This window comes from Hemiscyllium ocellatum, chromosome 12 (genome assembly GCF_020745735.1).
Source record: "Hemiscyllium ocellatum isolate sHemOce1 chromosome 12, sHemOce1.pat.X.cur, whole genome shotgun sequence".
NCBI lineage: Eukaryota > Metazoa > Chordata > Chondrichthyes > Orectolobiformes > Hemiscylliidae > Hemiscyllium > Hemiscyllium ocellatum.
The window spans coordinates 26200595-26216333 of NC_083412.1; the positions used below are offsets into that span (position 1 = coordinate 26200595).

A 15739-nucleotide genomic window follows, 5' to 3' on the forward strand; every position below is an offset into this window, starting at 1 on the left:
CACCACCCTCTGTCTTCTACTTTCATGCCAGTTCTGTATCCAAATGGCTAGTTCTCCTTGTATTCCATGAGATCTAACCTTGCTAACCAGTCTCCCATGGGGAACCTTGTCGAACGCCATACTGAAGTCCATACAGATCACGTCTACTGCTCACCCTCATTAATCCTCTTTGTTAATTCTTCAAAAAACTCAATCAAGTTTGTGAGACATGATTTCCCACGCACAAAGCCATGTTGTTTACTCCTAGTCAGTCCTTGACTTTCCAAATATATGTTTAAGTAAAAAGTGAGGTCTGCAGATGCTGGAGATCAGAGCTGAAAATGTGTTGCTGGTTAAAGCACAGCAGGTTAGGCAGCGTCCAAGGAACAGGAAATTCGACGTTTCGGGCCAGAGCCCTTCATCAGGAATGAGGAGAATGTGCCAGGCAGGCTAAGATAAAAGGTAGGGAGGAGGGACTTGGGGGAGGGGCGATGGAGATGTGATAGGTGGAAGGAGGTCAAGGTGAGGGTGATAGGTTGGAGTGGGGGCGGGGGCGGAGAGGTCAGGAAGAAGATTGCAGGTTAGGAGGGCGGTGCTGAGTTGAGGGAACCGACTGAGACAAGGTGGGGGGAGGGGAAATGAGGAAACTGGAGAAATCTGAGTTCATTCCTTGTGGTTGGAGGGTTCCCAGGCAGAAGATGAGGCGCTCCTCCTCCAGCCGTCGTGTTGTTATGTTCTGCCGATGGAGGAGTCCAAGGACCTGCATGTCCTCGGTGGAGTGGGAGGGAGAGTTAAAGTGTTGAGCCACGGGTGGTTGGGTTGGTTGGTCCGGGCATCCCAGAGGTGTTCTCTGAAGTGTTCCGCAAGTAAGCGGCCCGTCTCCCCAATGTAGAGGAGGCCACATCCTGTCTTTCGGGATTCCCTCCACCAACTTGCCCACCACCGACTAAGGCTCACTGGTCTATAGTTCCCTTACTACCTTGTCCTTACCACCTTTCTTAAGTAGTGGCACCACGTTAGACAACCTCCAATCTTCTGGCACCTCACCTGTGACTATCGATGATATAAATATCTCAGCAAGGGGCCCAGCAATCACTTCTTTAGCTTCCCACAGAGTTCTAGGTTACACCTGATCAGGTCCTGGGGATTTATCCTGTTTCAAGACATCCAGCGCTTCCTCGTCTGTAATATGGACATTTTTCAAGATGTCACCATCTATTTCCCTACAATCTATATTTTCCATATTCTTTTCCACAGTAAATACTAATGCAAAATACTCATTTAATATCTCCCCCATCTCCTGCAGTTCCACACAAAGGCCACCTTGCTGATCTTTGAGGGGCCCTATTCTCTCCCTAGTTACCCTTTTGACCTTAATGTATTTGTAAAAACTCTTGGGATTCTCCTTAACTAGCCAAAGCTAGCTCATGTCCTCTTTTTGCCCTCCTGATTTCCCTCTTAAGTATACTCCTACTGCATTTATACTCTTCTGAGGATTCACTCGATCTATCCTGCCTATACCTGACATACGCTTCCTTCTTCTTAACCAAGCCCTCAATTTCTTTAGTCATCCAGCATTCCCTTTACCTACCAGCCTTTCCTTTCACCCTAACGGGAACGTACTTTCTCTGGACTCTCATTATCTCATTTCCAAAGGCTTCCCATTTACCAGCTGTCCCTTTACCTGCGAATATCTGCCCTCAGTCAGCTTTTGAAAGTCATCCAGCTTCTTGTGTGTTGTTGGAGTTACACTTTTCTAGGCAACTGGAGAATATTCCATCACATTTCTGAATGGTAAATGATGAAGAGACTTTGGGGAGGCAGGAGGTGAGTCACTCACTGCAGTATTCCTAGCTTTTGACCATTTCGTGTAGCTACAGTAATTATATAGCAAGTCCCATTGAGTTTCTGGTCAATGGTAACCCCACAATGTCGATAGTGAGGGATTCGGAGATTATAATGTCAAGGAGCTATATTTAAATTGTCTCTTATTGGAGGTGATCATTGCCTGGCTTTTCTATAATTTGAATGTTACTTGCCACTTCTCAGGCCCAAGCCTGGATATTATCTAAGTGCATAGCTATCACTTCTTTAAATATCTATTGAAGCATCTTCCCTTCTAAAAACAGAAGCTAACTGTGCAGTCGGAAAAGCTCAAGATAATTGGGAAGTGTCAGCACAAGTTTGGGAAAAGGAAATTAAGTTTAACCAATTTACTGAAACTCTTTGAAGGAGTAGCACATAGCAAGTGTACATTTTTCCTGTTTGTATGTAAAGTATCCCATGATTATTGCTTTCACTTTATCACAAGCATCCAATATTTTGTATATACTTTCTCCCACACTGTAGTTATAGTAAGGAGGCCCGTTGGCACTCCCAGTAGTGACCTTATTTCCTTACCAATTCTCACCTCCACTCAAATCTATGCTTTATCCTGATCTCCAGAACCAAAGTGATCTCTAACTTGCCATCTTGATTAAGAGTATTACACTCTTTAGCTCCCTCTTATTCTTGAAAGTCATATACCCCTCAATATTCAGGACTCAATCGTCATCTGCAGTTCCTTCTCTGTAATGGCTCTGTTCTTCAATGTGTGCTGCTAATTTTCTCTCCTCTGAACATTCCATCCATTCAGCTACTGACCCTTTCATTTTGTCTTTTTGTTATCTTTGTAACAACTGGCCTTGATTGTTGATGTATTAATCACAATTGCTTCTGGGTATTTTCTGAACTTCAATATTGCTCAGTTTACCAAGCAAATGGGCTTCCCACCTGTCACACTCAGAGGTACTGAAATATTAATCTCTTGCAGGCTCCTTCCTACTCTCTGGCAGCTTCAAGAACTTTTCTGAGACCTAACTCCAACCGGTATCTGCACCAAGTACCTCCTATGACTTAGAGCCCCAACTACACAGGGTTGTCCAATTGCTATTCCAACGTCTCCCCAAGTTCTAACAGCTCAGAAACTGTACCCTTCTTAGCAGCACAGCTTAAAGCATCACTTCTCTGTGTGCAGTTTGATTTTATTTTTCCTTTCTCACTGACTGTGATCCTTGAAAATTTCTTCATCCAAAGAGTGGTGAGCCTGTGGAATTCTTCATCACAGAAAGCAGCTGGGGCCAAACCATTATATGGTTTCAAGGATTTGGATGTAGTACTTGGGGCTAAAAGGAACAAAGGAAATGGGACAAAGTCAGCACAGACTACTGAATTGGATGATCAGTCGTGATCATAACGAATCATAGAGCCGAATGGCCTACTCCTTCTCTGTTTTTGAGGTTTCATTTACACACTTGCCTATATTAATAAAACTAACTTAGAGCAAGTACACGTAACAAGACAGATGAGCAAAAGGTTACTCAGTAACTCCATGTTATAAAAATACCTTTCTTTAAATTCTGACATAACATCAAAATAGTCCAATAGAGATTCACTGGCTTTTTTCAAGTCTTTTCATAACATGTGCACAGCTGACACAACTGTATTGCACCACCATGTAGGATTCAACCTTTGCACAATGTTTGTTCCATTTCCACTCAATATTTGAGCATATAACTGAGGTTAACATTTGAGTGCATTACCGATCGAATGCTATACCTTTGATGGTACTCATTTTTGTGAAGGCTCCACCTTCTGTCAGGCTATGTAAAAGATTCCATGACATTTTATCAAAAGCTCAGGAGTTTTCTCTCTGGTGTCCTAGCCCACATTTATCCCCCACCCAATATATTTTTAAAAATCCCGACACAATCACTCCATTGATCAAGTACCTCACTTTGTACAAAGAGTTGCATTTTCTTCACTTTCAGTGACTATGCTCAGAAAGATATAATCACTTGTAAAGTGCTTTCTGCTGTCATGAAATCCTGAAAGGTGCTATAAAAGTTTATTTTTCTTTTACACTCAAATCTAATTTTATTTTCCTCTAAACCCCTTTGTTTGTTTCTCAAATATAATAACCAAATAAAAGGCTATAAGATTTTAAGCATTTAAGTCATAATGAAGGTTAAGATCACGAAAGATGCTGACGTGGAGAATTAAGATAATCTTCTTGGATATACAGTAGTTATTCACTTTGCTGAGTGCACAGCTTGAAAAGATGAAGGGAGAAAACATTCTATTTTCCATTCTACTCGTATTTGAAGGTATGTTTTGCATTCTCTACTAAGGTAGGAATACCAAAATTGTTTTTAAAAAATTATATTTGCTATTTTTAATTTAAAATTTAAAAGTCTTACAACCTTTGAGTTTACTCAAAATGTAATATCTCAGCAATTGTAGAATATCAGAAAGCTGAAGATATTTATAAGATTCCAATGCTGCAAGATCCTTGTGAAATAGAATAGTTAAATGTCCTCTAATTTATATTATCGTAGAAAAATGAAATGTAATTATTTGTGCATTCAAGAAAATATTGCTCATCTTTCTTCTTTCTGTTTCAAATTCTTCCCAAATCATTTGGAAAAGCTTTTTCATCTTTATCTGCTGCTCAGGTACGGAGCTCAATATATTGTTCAAATTGTGCAATTGTTTTTGACCTGACTTGTTTGTGAACGTTTTCATAAAGGCTGCACTTGGATAATATTCTTAAACTGTTGCTCATTACTTTTCAATCAGTTAGATCTATGTGTTAGTATTACATACACTTCAATCAATTAGTAACTAACCACAAAACTAAGTTTAAGCAATCATATCCCTGCACCAGCATTAAATTCATAGAATAAAATGTATATCCATTGCATGGACTATGAGATTGAGATGAACATTTTAAAAGGGTGATTTAAAGACCTCTCTCCATGAGACCTTTTGAGAAATGATTAAAGAGATGAGTAGTTAAATTCTCATGAACATATTTCATTTTGTGTATGTTAATTAGATTTGTCAATCGTTTGATGTAAAACTTTCACAGAACAAATTCAAGTGCGTATCCAACAATGTTCTTGATAAACTCCTCTAACACTCCTATGTTATTGACAGAATGAAAATCTACAACAGTCATGCAACAAGACTTGCAAATGTGATTGCAAGGATGGACCCAACACAATTTGGGGAATGGCACCAGGATCCTCAATGCTAGAATGTATGCCAGGTAAGAGAGACCATTATATACTTCTTATATGAAAGCACTTTCAAGTTTAGATATTACTCTAAAATCTAGCCAGACCTTATTGTAGAAATAAAATCAACTACTTCATAAAAACGTTTCAATGTATCCAGTGTTCATTTCGATGTTGGTGTTGGGAATAAACCTTATATCTTTGTGGATCATCTAATTGACAGAAAGACCTTTAACAGTACTGGTGACCGGCATGTACTAGAAAATTTCCTCCTCATAGTAATAAGAGGAGCATTCATTAATCTTCTTAGCACAGTGGTGTTTAGTTGAACAATACCCCTGAAGATTAAATGGATTACGCTTTACCATAATGCCTCAAGATGGGAACCCAATAGCCAATTATGATAAATAATCCAAGAGCTAACAAATATGCAACAACTTGTGTTTATATTGCAACTATAATAAAATGACCTAAGGCATTTCACCAGGGCTTCATAAAATAAAACTTGATGCCAGTGTCACATTAGAGTAGCTCAGCAACAGCTTTGTCAAAAAGATATTTTTAAGGATACCTCAATGGAGGAAAGCAAAGTAGACAGGCAAAGGTGTTTTGGGAAGAAATTCCAGAGCTCAGATGCTCGGCAAGGGAAGGCATGTCTGTAAATTTTACTGCAATTGAAATAAGATTTGTTTATGAAGCTAAAATCAGAGAAGTATACTTATCACAGAGAGTTCTGGAGCTTAATGACATTACGGATATAGAAGGATGTGGCAACAAAGGGATGTGAAAGACCAATTTGGTCCAGTTGACAATATGTTAGCTAGGGTTGTTTCGGTACAAACTTGAGACTCAATCTCATACCAACATATCTTAGTTTAGATCATGACTTCAGTTTTCAGATGCTACAGTGTTCAAAGGTAGATGAGTTTTATTGAAGGATGTCAAAGACACACTCCAGGGACATGTGGGAGTCTTTCAAACAGCAGTTGATAAGAGTTCAGAAGTTGCATATTCCTGCAAAAATGAAGAATAGGCATGGCAAGTTAGCTCAACCTTGGATGACCAGGGATGTTATTATCTTGGCAAAAAAGAAAAAGGAAGCATATGTAAGCTCTGGGAGGGTGGGAACTGATGAAGCCCTTAAAGTATATAAGGAAAGTTGCAAAAAATTTAAACAAGGAGTCAGGAGGGCTAACATGGGTCATGAAAAGTCATTAGCAACAGGATCAAGGAGAATTAAAGCTTTTTATAGATATACAAAAAGCAATAGGGTAGTCAGGGAAAGGATTGGAGCCAGAAGAGATAGGTGATATCCTAAACGAATACTTTGTGTTGGTATTCAGCACAGAGAAGGAATTGACGGAGGATGATTTCAGGAAAGGGAGTAATGAATCTCTACGCCAATTTGCAATTTAAAATGAAGAGGTGTTGTGCATCTTAAAAAGCATTATGGTAGATAAACCCCTGGGTCCTGATGGGATCTACCCCAGAATATTGAGCGAGCCAAGAGGATAAATTACCGGAGCATTGACAGACATCTTTGTACCCTCTTTGGCCACAGAGAAGGTCCGAGAAAACTGGAGAATAGCAAATCTTGCCCCATTGTTTAAGAAAGATAGTAAGGATAATCCAGGAAATTACAGATCTGTCAGCCTCACATCAGTGGTAGGGAAATTATTGGACAAGATTCTCAGGGACAAAATCTATACGCATTTAGAAACAAATGGACTTATTAGCGATAGACAGCACAGTTTTGTGTGGGGAGGTTGTGCCTCACTAACTTGATTTTTTTTGAGGTGGTGATAAAGATGATTGATGAGGGAATAATAGTGACAATTGTCTACATGAACTTCAATAAGGCCTTTGACAAGGTCTCTCATGGTAAACCGGTACAAAAGATGAGGTCACATGGTATTGGGGTGAACTGGCAAGATGGATACAGAAGTGGCTTAGTCATAGGAGACAGAGTAACGGTGGAATGATGCTTTTCGGCATGGAGGGCTGTGCCTAGTGGTGGTCCATAGGGATCAGTGCTGGGACCTCTGCTGTTCATGGTCTACATACATGATTTGAAGGAAAATGTGGTTGGTCTAATTAGTAAGTTTGTAGACAATGCAAAGATTGGTGGAGTTGCAGATAGCGAAGTGGATTGTCAGAGGATACAGCAGGATATAGGTCAGTTGGAGGCATGAGCAGAAAAATAGCAGATGGAAGTTGATCTGGACAAATGAGGTGATGCATTTGGGAAGGTCAAATACAGGTGGAAATTTGACAGTGAATGTCAGAATCCTTAGAAGTATTGATATGCAAAGGAATCTGGGTGTGCAGGTCCACAGATCACTGAAGGTGGCAGCACAGATAGATAAGGTAGTAAAAAAGACCTATGGCATGCTTGACTTCATTGGAAGGGGTATTGAGTATAAGGATAGACAAGTTATATAAGACTATAAATCATTCTTTCTTATAGTCATCATTAAGTGTAACCTGTTAAAAGTTGAATTTTGGCTCAGCAGGTTTGGACTATTTTCCAATGCATTTGGGGTTATGATTTCGTTTGAATAACTGCTGCAGAAGTAGAGTCATAGAGATTGATAGCACAGATTTATCCCATCACATCCACACTAATCCAAAGCAATCACCTAATTTATATTTTGATAAAACAAACATAGACTGGACTTATACAATTAATGCTCGGGCCTTGGGTAGTGTTGTAGAACAGAGACACCTAGAGGTTCAGATACATAATTCTTTGAAATTTGCATCACTGATAGGGTGGTGAAGAAAGCATTTAACATTCTTGCCTTCATTGCTCAGAGCTTTAAGCATAGGAGTTGCGACATCATATTGAGGTTGTACACTATGTTGAGGAGATCTCTTCTGGAGCACTGCATGCAGTTCTGGTTGCTCTGCTATAGAAGGATATTATTAAACTGGAGAGAATTCAGAAAAAAAATTACCAGGATGTTGCCAAGCATGGAGGGTTTGAGTTATTAGGGCTGGGACCGTTTTCACTGGAGCATAGGAGATTGAGGGTGACCTTGTAGAAGTTTATAAAATCATGAGATGAGGACCTGATGGCAGAGCCTTAGAATAAAGAGAAGACCTTTTAGAATGAAGATAAGAGAAACTTCTTTAGCCAGAGAGTGGTGAATCTCTGGAATTCATTGCCACAGAAGGTTGGAGGCCAGGTCATTCAGTATATTTGGGAAAAAGCAGGAAAATGGGGTTCAGAAACTTATCAGCCATGCTTGAATGGCAGAGCAGACTCGATTGGCTGAATAGCCTAATTCCTGCTCCTATATCTTATGTCTAAGTTATGCTCCAGCTTTATAGAACTTCAGTTAGGCCACACTTGGAATATTGCGTATAGTTCTGGTCACCACACTACCAAAAGGATATGGATGCTTTGGTGAGGTTACAGAAAAAGTTTACCAAGATGTTGTCTGGTATGGGGGATTTTGGCTATGAGGAAAGGTTGGCTAGATTGGTTTGTTTTTACTGGAATGCTGGAGGATGAAGGACATAAGAATGCTGGAAAGGGATAGAAGTTTTTAAAATTGTGAATGGCATGGATAAAGTGGAAAATGAGGTTTTTCTCCCAGGGTGGAAGGGTCAATTACAAGGAGATACAGGGTCAAAGATGCAGGGCAGGGGGATGTGGAGTTTAAGAGATATGCAAGGCAAGTTTCCCACACAAAGGGTGGTGTGTGTCTGGAATACACTACCAGAGGAGGTGGTAGAAGCAGACACAATAGTAGTATTCAAGAAACACCTGGTCAGATACATGAATGGGAAGGGAACAGAGGGAACAGAATGTGTATCCTGCAAGTGAAGACAGTTTAGTATTGGAAGGGCAAAATGTGTTAGCACGGGCTTGGAGAGCTGAATGGCGTGTTCCTGTGTTGTATTTTTTGTTGTTTGATAAGAGCCCACTTTACCAATTGAATGGAATGCCCCTAGAACCTGTGCTGGAAAATGTGAGAGTAAATCTGAACAATTACCATTGATCTTAAGGATGTTTGCAATTTAGTTATTAGCTTGACCAATCGTCCATTCACAGGTACCACTGAGTAGACAGATCTCTATTTGTCACTAGTTGGAGAGGAAAGTTGCCTAAACCCACAATTATCTGCAAGGACAAGAACAGCAGATACACGGGAACACTGCAAAACTGATCTCAAAGCAACTCACAACACTGACCTGGAAATATATTGCTGATCCATCTCTATCATGAAGTCAACATCCTGGAACCCCCTCCCTAATCACATTATGAGCTGATCACAGCAAAAGCACTCTAGCCGTTCAAAGCGGCAACTCAACACCACCTTCTCAAGAGTAACTAGGGATGGACAATAAATGCTGGCCCAGACACTGATAAAAAGCCTTGAGAAAATATCTCAATTCAGTATACAGGTTTATGTCTGAGAACATAATTCCTTGGCAATAGAACATAAACAGCTCTTGTAGCATATGCAGAATCTGTATTCTGAGGAATAGAATGTGGGCATTAAAGAACGTCACACAGAGAAAGCAAAGTTGAGGTGACAGCAAAGGTATTACATAGAACATAACAGCACAGTACATGCCCTTCGGCCCTCAATGTTGCGCCGACCTGTGAAATTAATCCGATGCCCATCTAACCTACCCCATTCAATTATTATCCATATGTATACCAATGCCCATTTAAATGCCCTTAATGTTGGCGAGTCTACTACTGTTGCAGGCAGGCCGTTCCATGCCCCTACTATCCTCTGATTAAAGAAACTACCCCTGATATCTGTCCCAAATTTATCACCCCTCAATTTAAAGCTATGTCCCCTCATGTTAGCCTTCACCAAGGAAAAAGGCTCTCACTGTCCACCCTATCTAACCCTCTGATTATCTTATATATCTCAATTAAGTCACCTCTCAACCTTCCTCGCTCCAACGAAAACAGCCTCAATTTCCTCAGCTTTTCCTCAGAAGACCTTCCTCCCATACCAGGCAACATCCTAGTAAATCTCATCTGAACCATTTCCAAAGCTTCCATATCCTTCCTATAATGTGGTGACCAGAACCGTACGCAATACTCCAGGTGCAGCCTTGTACAGCTGAAGCATAACCTCGTGGCTCTGAAACTCAATCCCCCTACCAATAAACACCAACACACCATATGCTTTCTTAACGACCCCGTCAACCTGGGTGGCAACTTTCAGGGATTTATGCACCCGACACCGAGATCTGTTTGTCTACACTGCCAAGAATTTTACCATTAGCCCAGTACTCTGCATTCCTGTTATTTCTTCTGAAGTGAACTACCTCACACCTTTCCACATTAAACTCCATTTGCCACTTCTCAGCACAGCCCTGCAATTTATCTTTGTCCCTCTGTAACCCGTGATATATCCATAACTCTGCCTACCTTGGTGTCATCCGCAAATTTACTAACCCATCCTTTTACGCCCACATCCAGATCATTTATAAAAAAAATGACAAACAGCAGTGGCCCCAAAACAGATCCTTGTGGCACACCACTGGTAACTGAGCTCCAGGATGAACATTTCCCTTCAACCACCACCCTCTGTCTTCTTTCAGTTAGCTATTTTCTGATCCAAATCGCTTATTCACCTTCATTCCCGAAACTCCATATTTTGTGCAATAGGCCACCGTATGGAACCTTATCAAATACCTTATTAAAGTCAAAATACACCATATCAACTGCTTTGCGTTCATTTACCTGTTTTGTCACCTTCTCAAAAGAACTCAATAAGGTTTTTCTGGCATAACCCACCCTTCACAAAACTGAGCTGACTATCTCTAATCAATTTTTTTCATTCCAGATGATTATAAATCCTTTTCTTATAACCTTTTCCAACACCTTACCACAACCAAAGTAAAGCTCACTAGCCTATAATTACCCAGGCTGTCTTGACTCTCCTTCTTAAACAAGGGAACAACATTTGCTATCTGGCACTACTCCTGTTGACAATGATTACAAAGATCAAAGCCAAAGGCTCTGCAATTTCCTCCCTGGCTTCCCAGAGGCCCAGGGGTTCTTACCTATTTTCAGATCTTCCAAAATTGCTAAAACCTCCTCATTGTCAACCGCAATACCATATAATCTGGTAGCCTGTATCACTGTATTCTCACTAACATTTTTTCCAATGTGAATACTGGCGAACAATATTCATTCAGCCTTCCCCAATGTCCTCCGATTCCTCACACAACATTCCAACACTGTCTTTGATTTGCCCTAATCTTACTCTGGTCATTCTTTTATTCCTGATATATCCATATAAGCCCTTAGGCTTCCTTGATCCCATCCGCTAACAATTTGTCATGGCCCCTTCTGGCTCTTCTTAGCCCTCTCTTTAGATCTTTTCTGGCCAACTTATAACTCTCAAGGCCCTGAGCCTTCACATCTCACCCTCATGTAAGCCACCTTCTTCCTCTTGACAAGAGCTTCAACTTCTTCAGTAAACCATGACTCCCTATCTTAACAACTACCTCCCTGCCTGATAGGTGTATATACTTATCATCAAGGACTCGCAGCAGCTGTTCCTTGAATAAGCTTCACATTTCAAGTGTGTCTATCCCCAGCAGTTTCCTTCTCCATCCTATTCATCCTAAATCTTGCCTAATCACATAATTGCTTTTCCCCCAGTTATACCCTTTTCCCTGCTATCTCTACCTATCCCTGCCCATTGATATTGTAAACCATAACCGAATGGTGGTCACGATCACCAAAGTGCTGAGCTACCTCCAAATCTAACATCTGGCCAGGTTCATTCCCCAGTACCAAATTCAATATAGCATTGCCCCTTTTTGGCCTGCCTATTTAGTGTCAGAAAACCTTCCTGCACACTTGGAACAAAAACTGATCAACCTAAACTATTTGAACTATAGTATTCCCAGTCGATATTGGGGAAGTTAAAGTCTACCATAACAACTACCCTGTTATTCTCACTCCTATCGAGAATCATCTTTGCTATCCTTTCCTCTACATCCCTGGAACAATTTGGAGGCCTACAGAAAACGCCCAACAAGGTGACTTCTCCTTTACTGTTTCTAACCTCAGCCCAAACTACCTCAATGGACGAGTCCTCACTTGTTATGACAGCTGATGTAATACTACCTTTGATTAACAATGTCCCCCCCACCACCTTTCCCATCTTCTTTGTTCTATTATTCATGTAATTCTGATTCTAATGTTGAATCTCAAACACATTTGCTCATTTTCCTCTTTTACTCATGTCCCTTTCTTCTTAAACTATCTTGCAGTTGAATTTGTTGTTCAGTTTAGGTTAATCACTTGCACTCACTCTCAACTGCAAGATAATATAGTTTGGTAAAGGCTTGGATTGGTAGAAAGTCTTGGCTACCTGGTCTGGTCACTCCCAACAAATCCTCTGCTACCTCTCCACTCCTGTAGCACAATGAATTGATTTATACAATTGATCTCTGTGATCCTTCAATTCTAAACACTTGTTCATTGTCAATTTTCACTGCTCTAGCATTAACAATTGAACCTTCAGGTGTCTACATCTTAAGTTCTGGAATTCCTTCCTTAAAAGCTTCCAACTTTAAAGACTACCTCTGAAAGTTATTGACCTGTTACATGCTCTAATAGCTCTGTATGTGGATCTGGTCACACTTTGATAATACCCATGTAAAGCAGTTGGGACCTCTGCTTTGCTAAACAGGCTGTATAAACAGAATTTTGTGTTGAAACTTGCATGTTTGAAACTGAACTATTTCATTATAACATTACATGAATGTTGAAAAAGGCTTTTGCATTAGTTTCAGAAAAGTTGCACATTACTATTTTTAGAGTGTCCTTATCACCGAGCTCTTGGGTTTGAATCTGGAGCTGTAACAGAAGACCAGATAGGTTGTTCCAATGAAGACCAATATACAGGATGGTATTCCTCATGGATGCCAAACAAAGCAAGACTCAACAGTCAAGGTTTTGGGTAAGTAATCTCATAGCAGAATCTAACATTAACACATGCGATAATTGGTTAAACACCATTAAAATGCAGAATAGTTTTTTCAGTTTACCACAATTTTAGTTTGTAATTTAATCAAGAATAGAGATGAAGCTGTGCAAATATAGTAAAAGCATAGTGAAGGTAATTTTGCTTATCAAATTCACACTTTTTACTAACAACTATATGTATCAGTAAATGACCTATTTTTAAATTCAACAGCAATTTTTCTATCAGTATTATCACTGATGCCAATTTGTACATACATATTATTATTATTATAGGTGCGCATGGCTGTCAAGGTATCAAGATAATCAGCAATGGCTTCAGATTGACCTGAAGATGATCAGAGTTATTTCTGGCATCATTACTCAAGGACGATGTGATGCTGATGAATGGATGACAAAGTACAGTGTTCAGTACAGATCTGACGAAACCTTTAATTGGGTTTACTATAAAGACCAGACTGGAAACAATCGGGTAAGTACTGGCTCTCATTCAGAAATAAGCTGAGGGATGGGTTCAGTTTACCAATGAGATTCTCCATCTATTGTGATTTTAAGAACGTTCATTCTAGCTGGTGGTATTTTTTTTCCCCAAAACAACCTGTTCAAACATTTGTGCCACACTTCAGTAGGGCATAAACCTGGACCATCTGGTCCAGAGGTAGGGACAATACCACTGTGCCACAAGACCCATTTGATTCTGGATTGTTGAAAAATCATATATTAAATCATCTGATGATTTATGTTGAGGGCAGACACGACATGGAACTTGACCTCCTTGCACCACAAGATCCCCTCTGGTTTATTTTATGTTTGTACACCAATTGGAAGTGCCTGTAAGTCATACTGGTGAGACAGTTTCCAGTTCCATTATTCCATTTAACCAAGTCTTAAAGACACAGCTATTTCCAAGAATAAAGTCCAACTTTTAAAGGATCAGCAAAATTAGAAGTACAGGGGGAAGAAATCCTCATTGTAAGAAAAGGTCTTTGCAGGTGCATGACAACTTAATTTGAATACATAAATTTAACAATTCAGTTATGGTCTCTTTTGGTGAACTCAATTTCTCAGGATCTATTTCCCCTTCCCACAGGTATTTTATGGGAATTCAGACAGAACATCATCTGTGCAGAATTTTCTGCGCCCTCCAATTGTTGCTCAATACATCAGGATTAAGCCCTTGGGCTGGCATGTTCGGATCGCTATCAGAATGGAGCTGCTTGAATGCATGAATAAATGCCAGTCATAAGTATGTTAACATCAATTAAGGAATAGCATGTCCTGCTGAAAAAATGCAGGCTACTGTCAAAAGTAATGACCTATCTAAAAAAGTTATCAATGTAATTTACACCTTATTATTTCTCCTTAAACTTTTAAAACAAAACATACTTGTAGACCTGAAATAACAACAGGTTTATAGCCAGTAGAGAGGTGTGTTCATTAGTCCTTTGAAACGTACTGAAAAGCTGCCTGAAGGTTCATTTCTGCGGGTTCTGAGCAATCACATTTTTTCCACCACACAGAATCACGTTGGATATAATCCAGAAATGAGTGGATGCTCATTTATCACTGTCCATAGTGGCCTGAATTGGCTCCATCTTCCAAAATGCTGAACTCAAGATCCTTCCTACAAATCTCCTGTGGCCTCAACTCACAATACCTCTGCAACTTAGCAGCGTCAACCCATAGGATTGTCCACTTCCTGAAATTTTCATCTATTCATCCAAGCTCCAATGTAAGCTCTGAGCGTTCATTTTGCTTTCCCATCTTGCATCCTTCTCCATTTCAAAGGATTCAGCTTACTTGGTTCTAGTTTTTGGGACTCTCCCAGTACCTTCCACACCAAACCTCAAGTTTTTCAACTCTTCGTGTCTTCAAAAGTTAAACATTTATACTTACAACTGCATATATTTTCATCTTTCCTAACTATTTATATGCCCAGCATCTGAAATCCTTATGTGATCCAACATTGCCCACAGTAACTGGATAAAAGCTTCCAGCCAGCAGAAGGGACTTTCAACCCATTTCTGGGCTGGACTTGAACTCATACTCAGATTATACAACTATACCAAGTGGACGTCAATTGCCTCAGGCATATTTCAATAATGTCAAAAGACTCCAAACACAGGACTCATTTGCAAAGAATGCGAGTGGTTGATTTTTGTACAATCTGTATAACAGACTTTAAACTCAGCTTTTTAGTTTTTACAAAACCCATATTCACTTCCCACAATTAAAATGGTCGCCAAAATCATTGTTCTACAGATGCTAGAAATCTAAAATAAGAGTTTAAAAAGCTGGAAATACAAGGATCACCTGTGGACAGAGATAGAGTTAATGTTTCAGGTCAAAATAACCTTTCAGCATCCATAAACACTGAAAAGCTGAGCATTTGCAGCTTATTTTTATAGTAATAGATTCTAACGGGTCCCAAAACCAGCTTTTTCTACCTAACGTAGCAGATGAAGAATGTACCAGAATCCCTGCTTCACTTATATTTAAAGGGCTGCAATTAAAGAGATACAGAAGATTAATGCTAGGTAGAAAAATCATTATGCTTTCATTCAACATCCAAACTATGCTCATGGAATATTTGCAACATTCAGAAAACAGAATCTTTTCGAAAGATGCAATGAGTACTTTCCAATTTTATCCTCAACCAGTTATACAGTAAGATTTAATACTTGTTAAAAAAAATTAGTTAGGATCTATATCCATCACATGCCCTGCC

The 15739-nt window shown here is 39.7% G+C and overlaps 1 protein-coding gene across 1 annotated transcript; it reads left to right on the forward strand.

The window, feature by feature from the left end:
• The first annotated feature begins 1770 nt into the window (after window positions 1-1770).
• Window positions 1771-14257, forward strand: rs1a (retinoschisin 1a). Its single transcript, XM_060833264.1, has 5 exons — window positions 1771-1806; window positions 4957-5068; window positions 12847-12988; window positions 13288-13483; window positions 14102-14257. Exons 1-5 carry the CDS (start codon window positions 1771-1773, stop codon window positions 14255-14257), a joined length of 642 nt encoding a protein of 213 aa, XP_060689247.1.
• Window positions 14258-15739: the final 1482 nt, after the last annotated feature.

Coding starts and splice junctions, on each gene's coding strand:
- rs1a (XM_060833264.1), top strand. CDS start 1,771: ATGGTAAATGATGAAGAGACTTTGGGGAGGCAGGAG. Junction 5,069..12,846: donor AATGCTAGAATGTATGCCAG/GTAAGAGAGACC, acceptor TACTATTTTTAG/AGTGTCCTTATCACCGAGCT. Junction 13,484..14,101: donor ACCAGACTGGAAACAATCGG/GTAAGTACTGGC, acceptor CCCTTCCCACAG/GTATTTTATGGGAATTCAGA.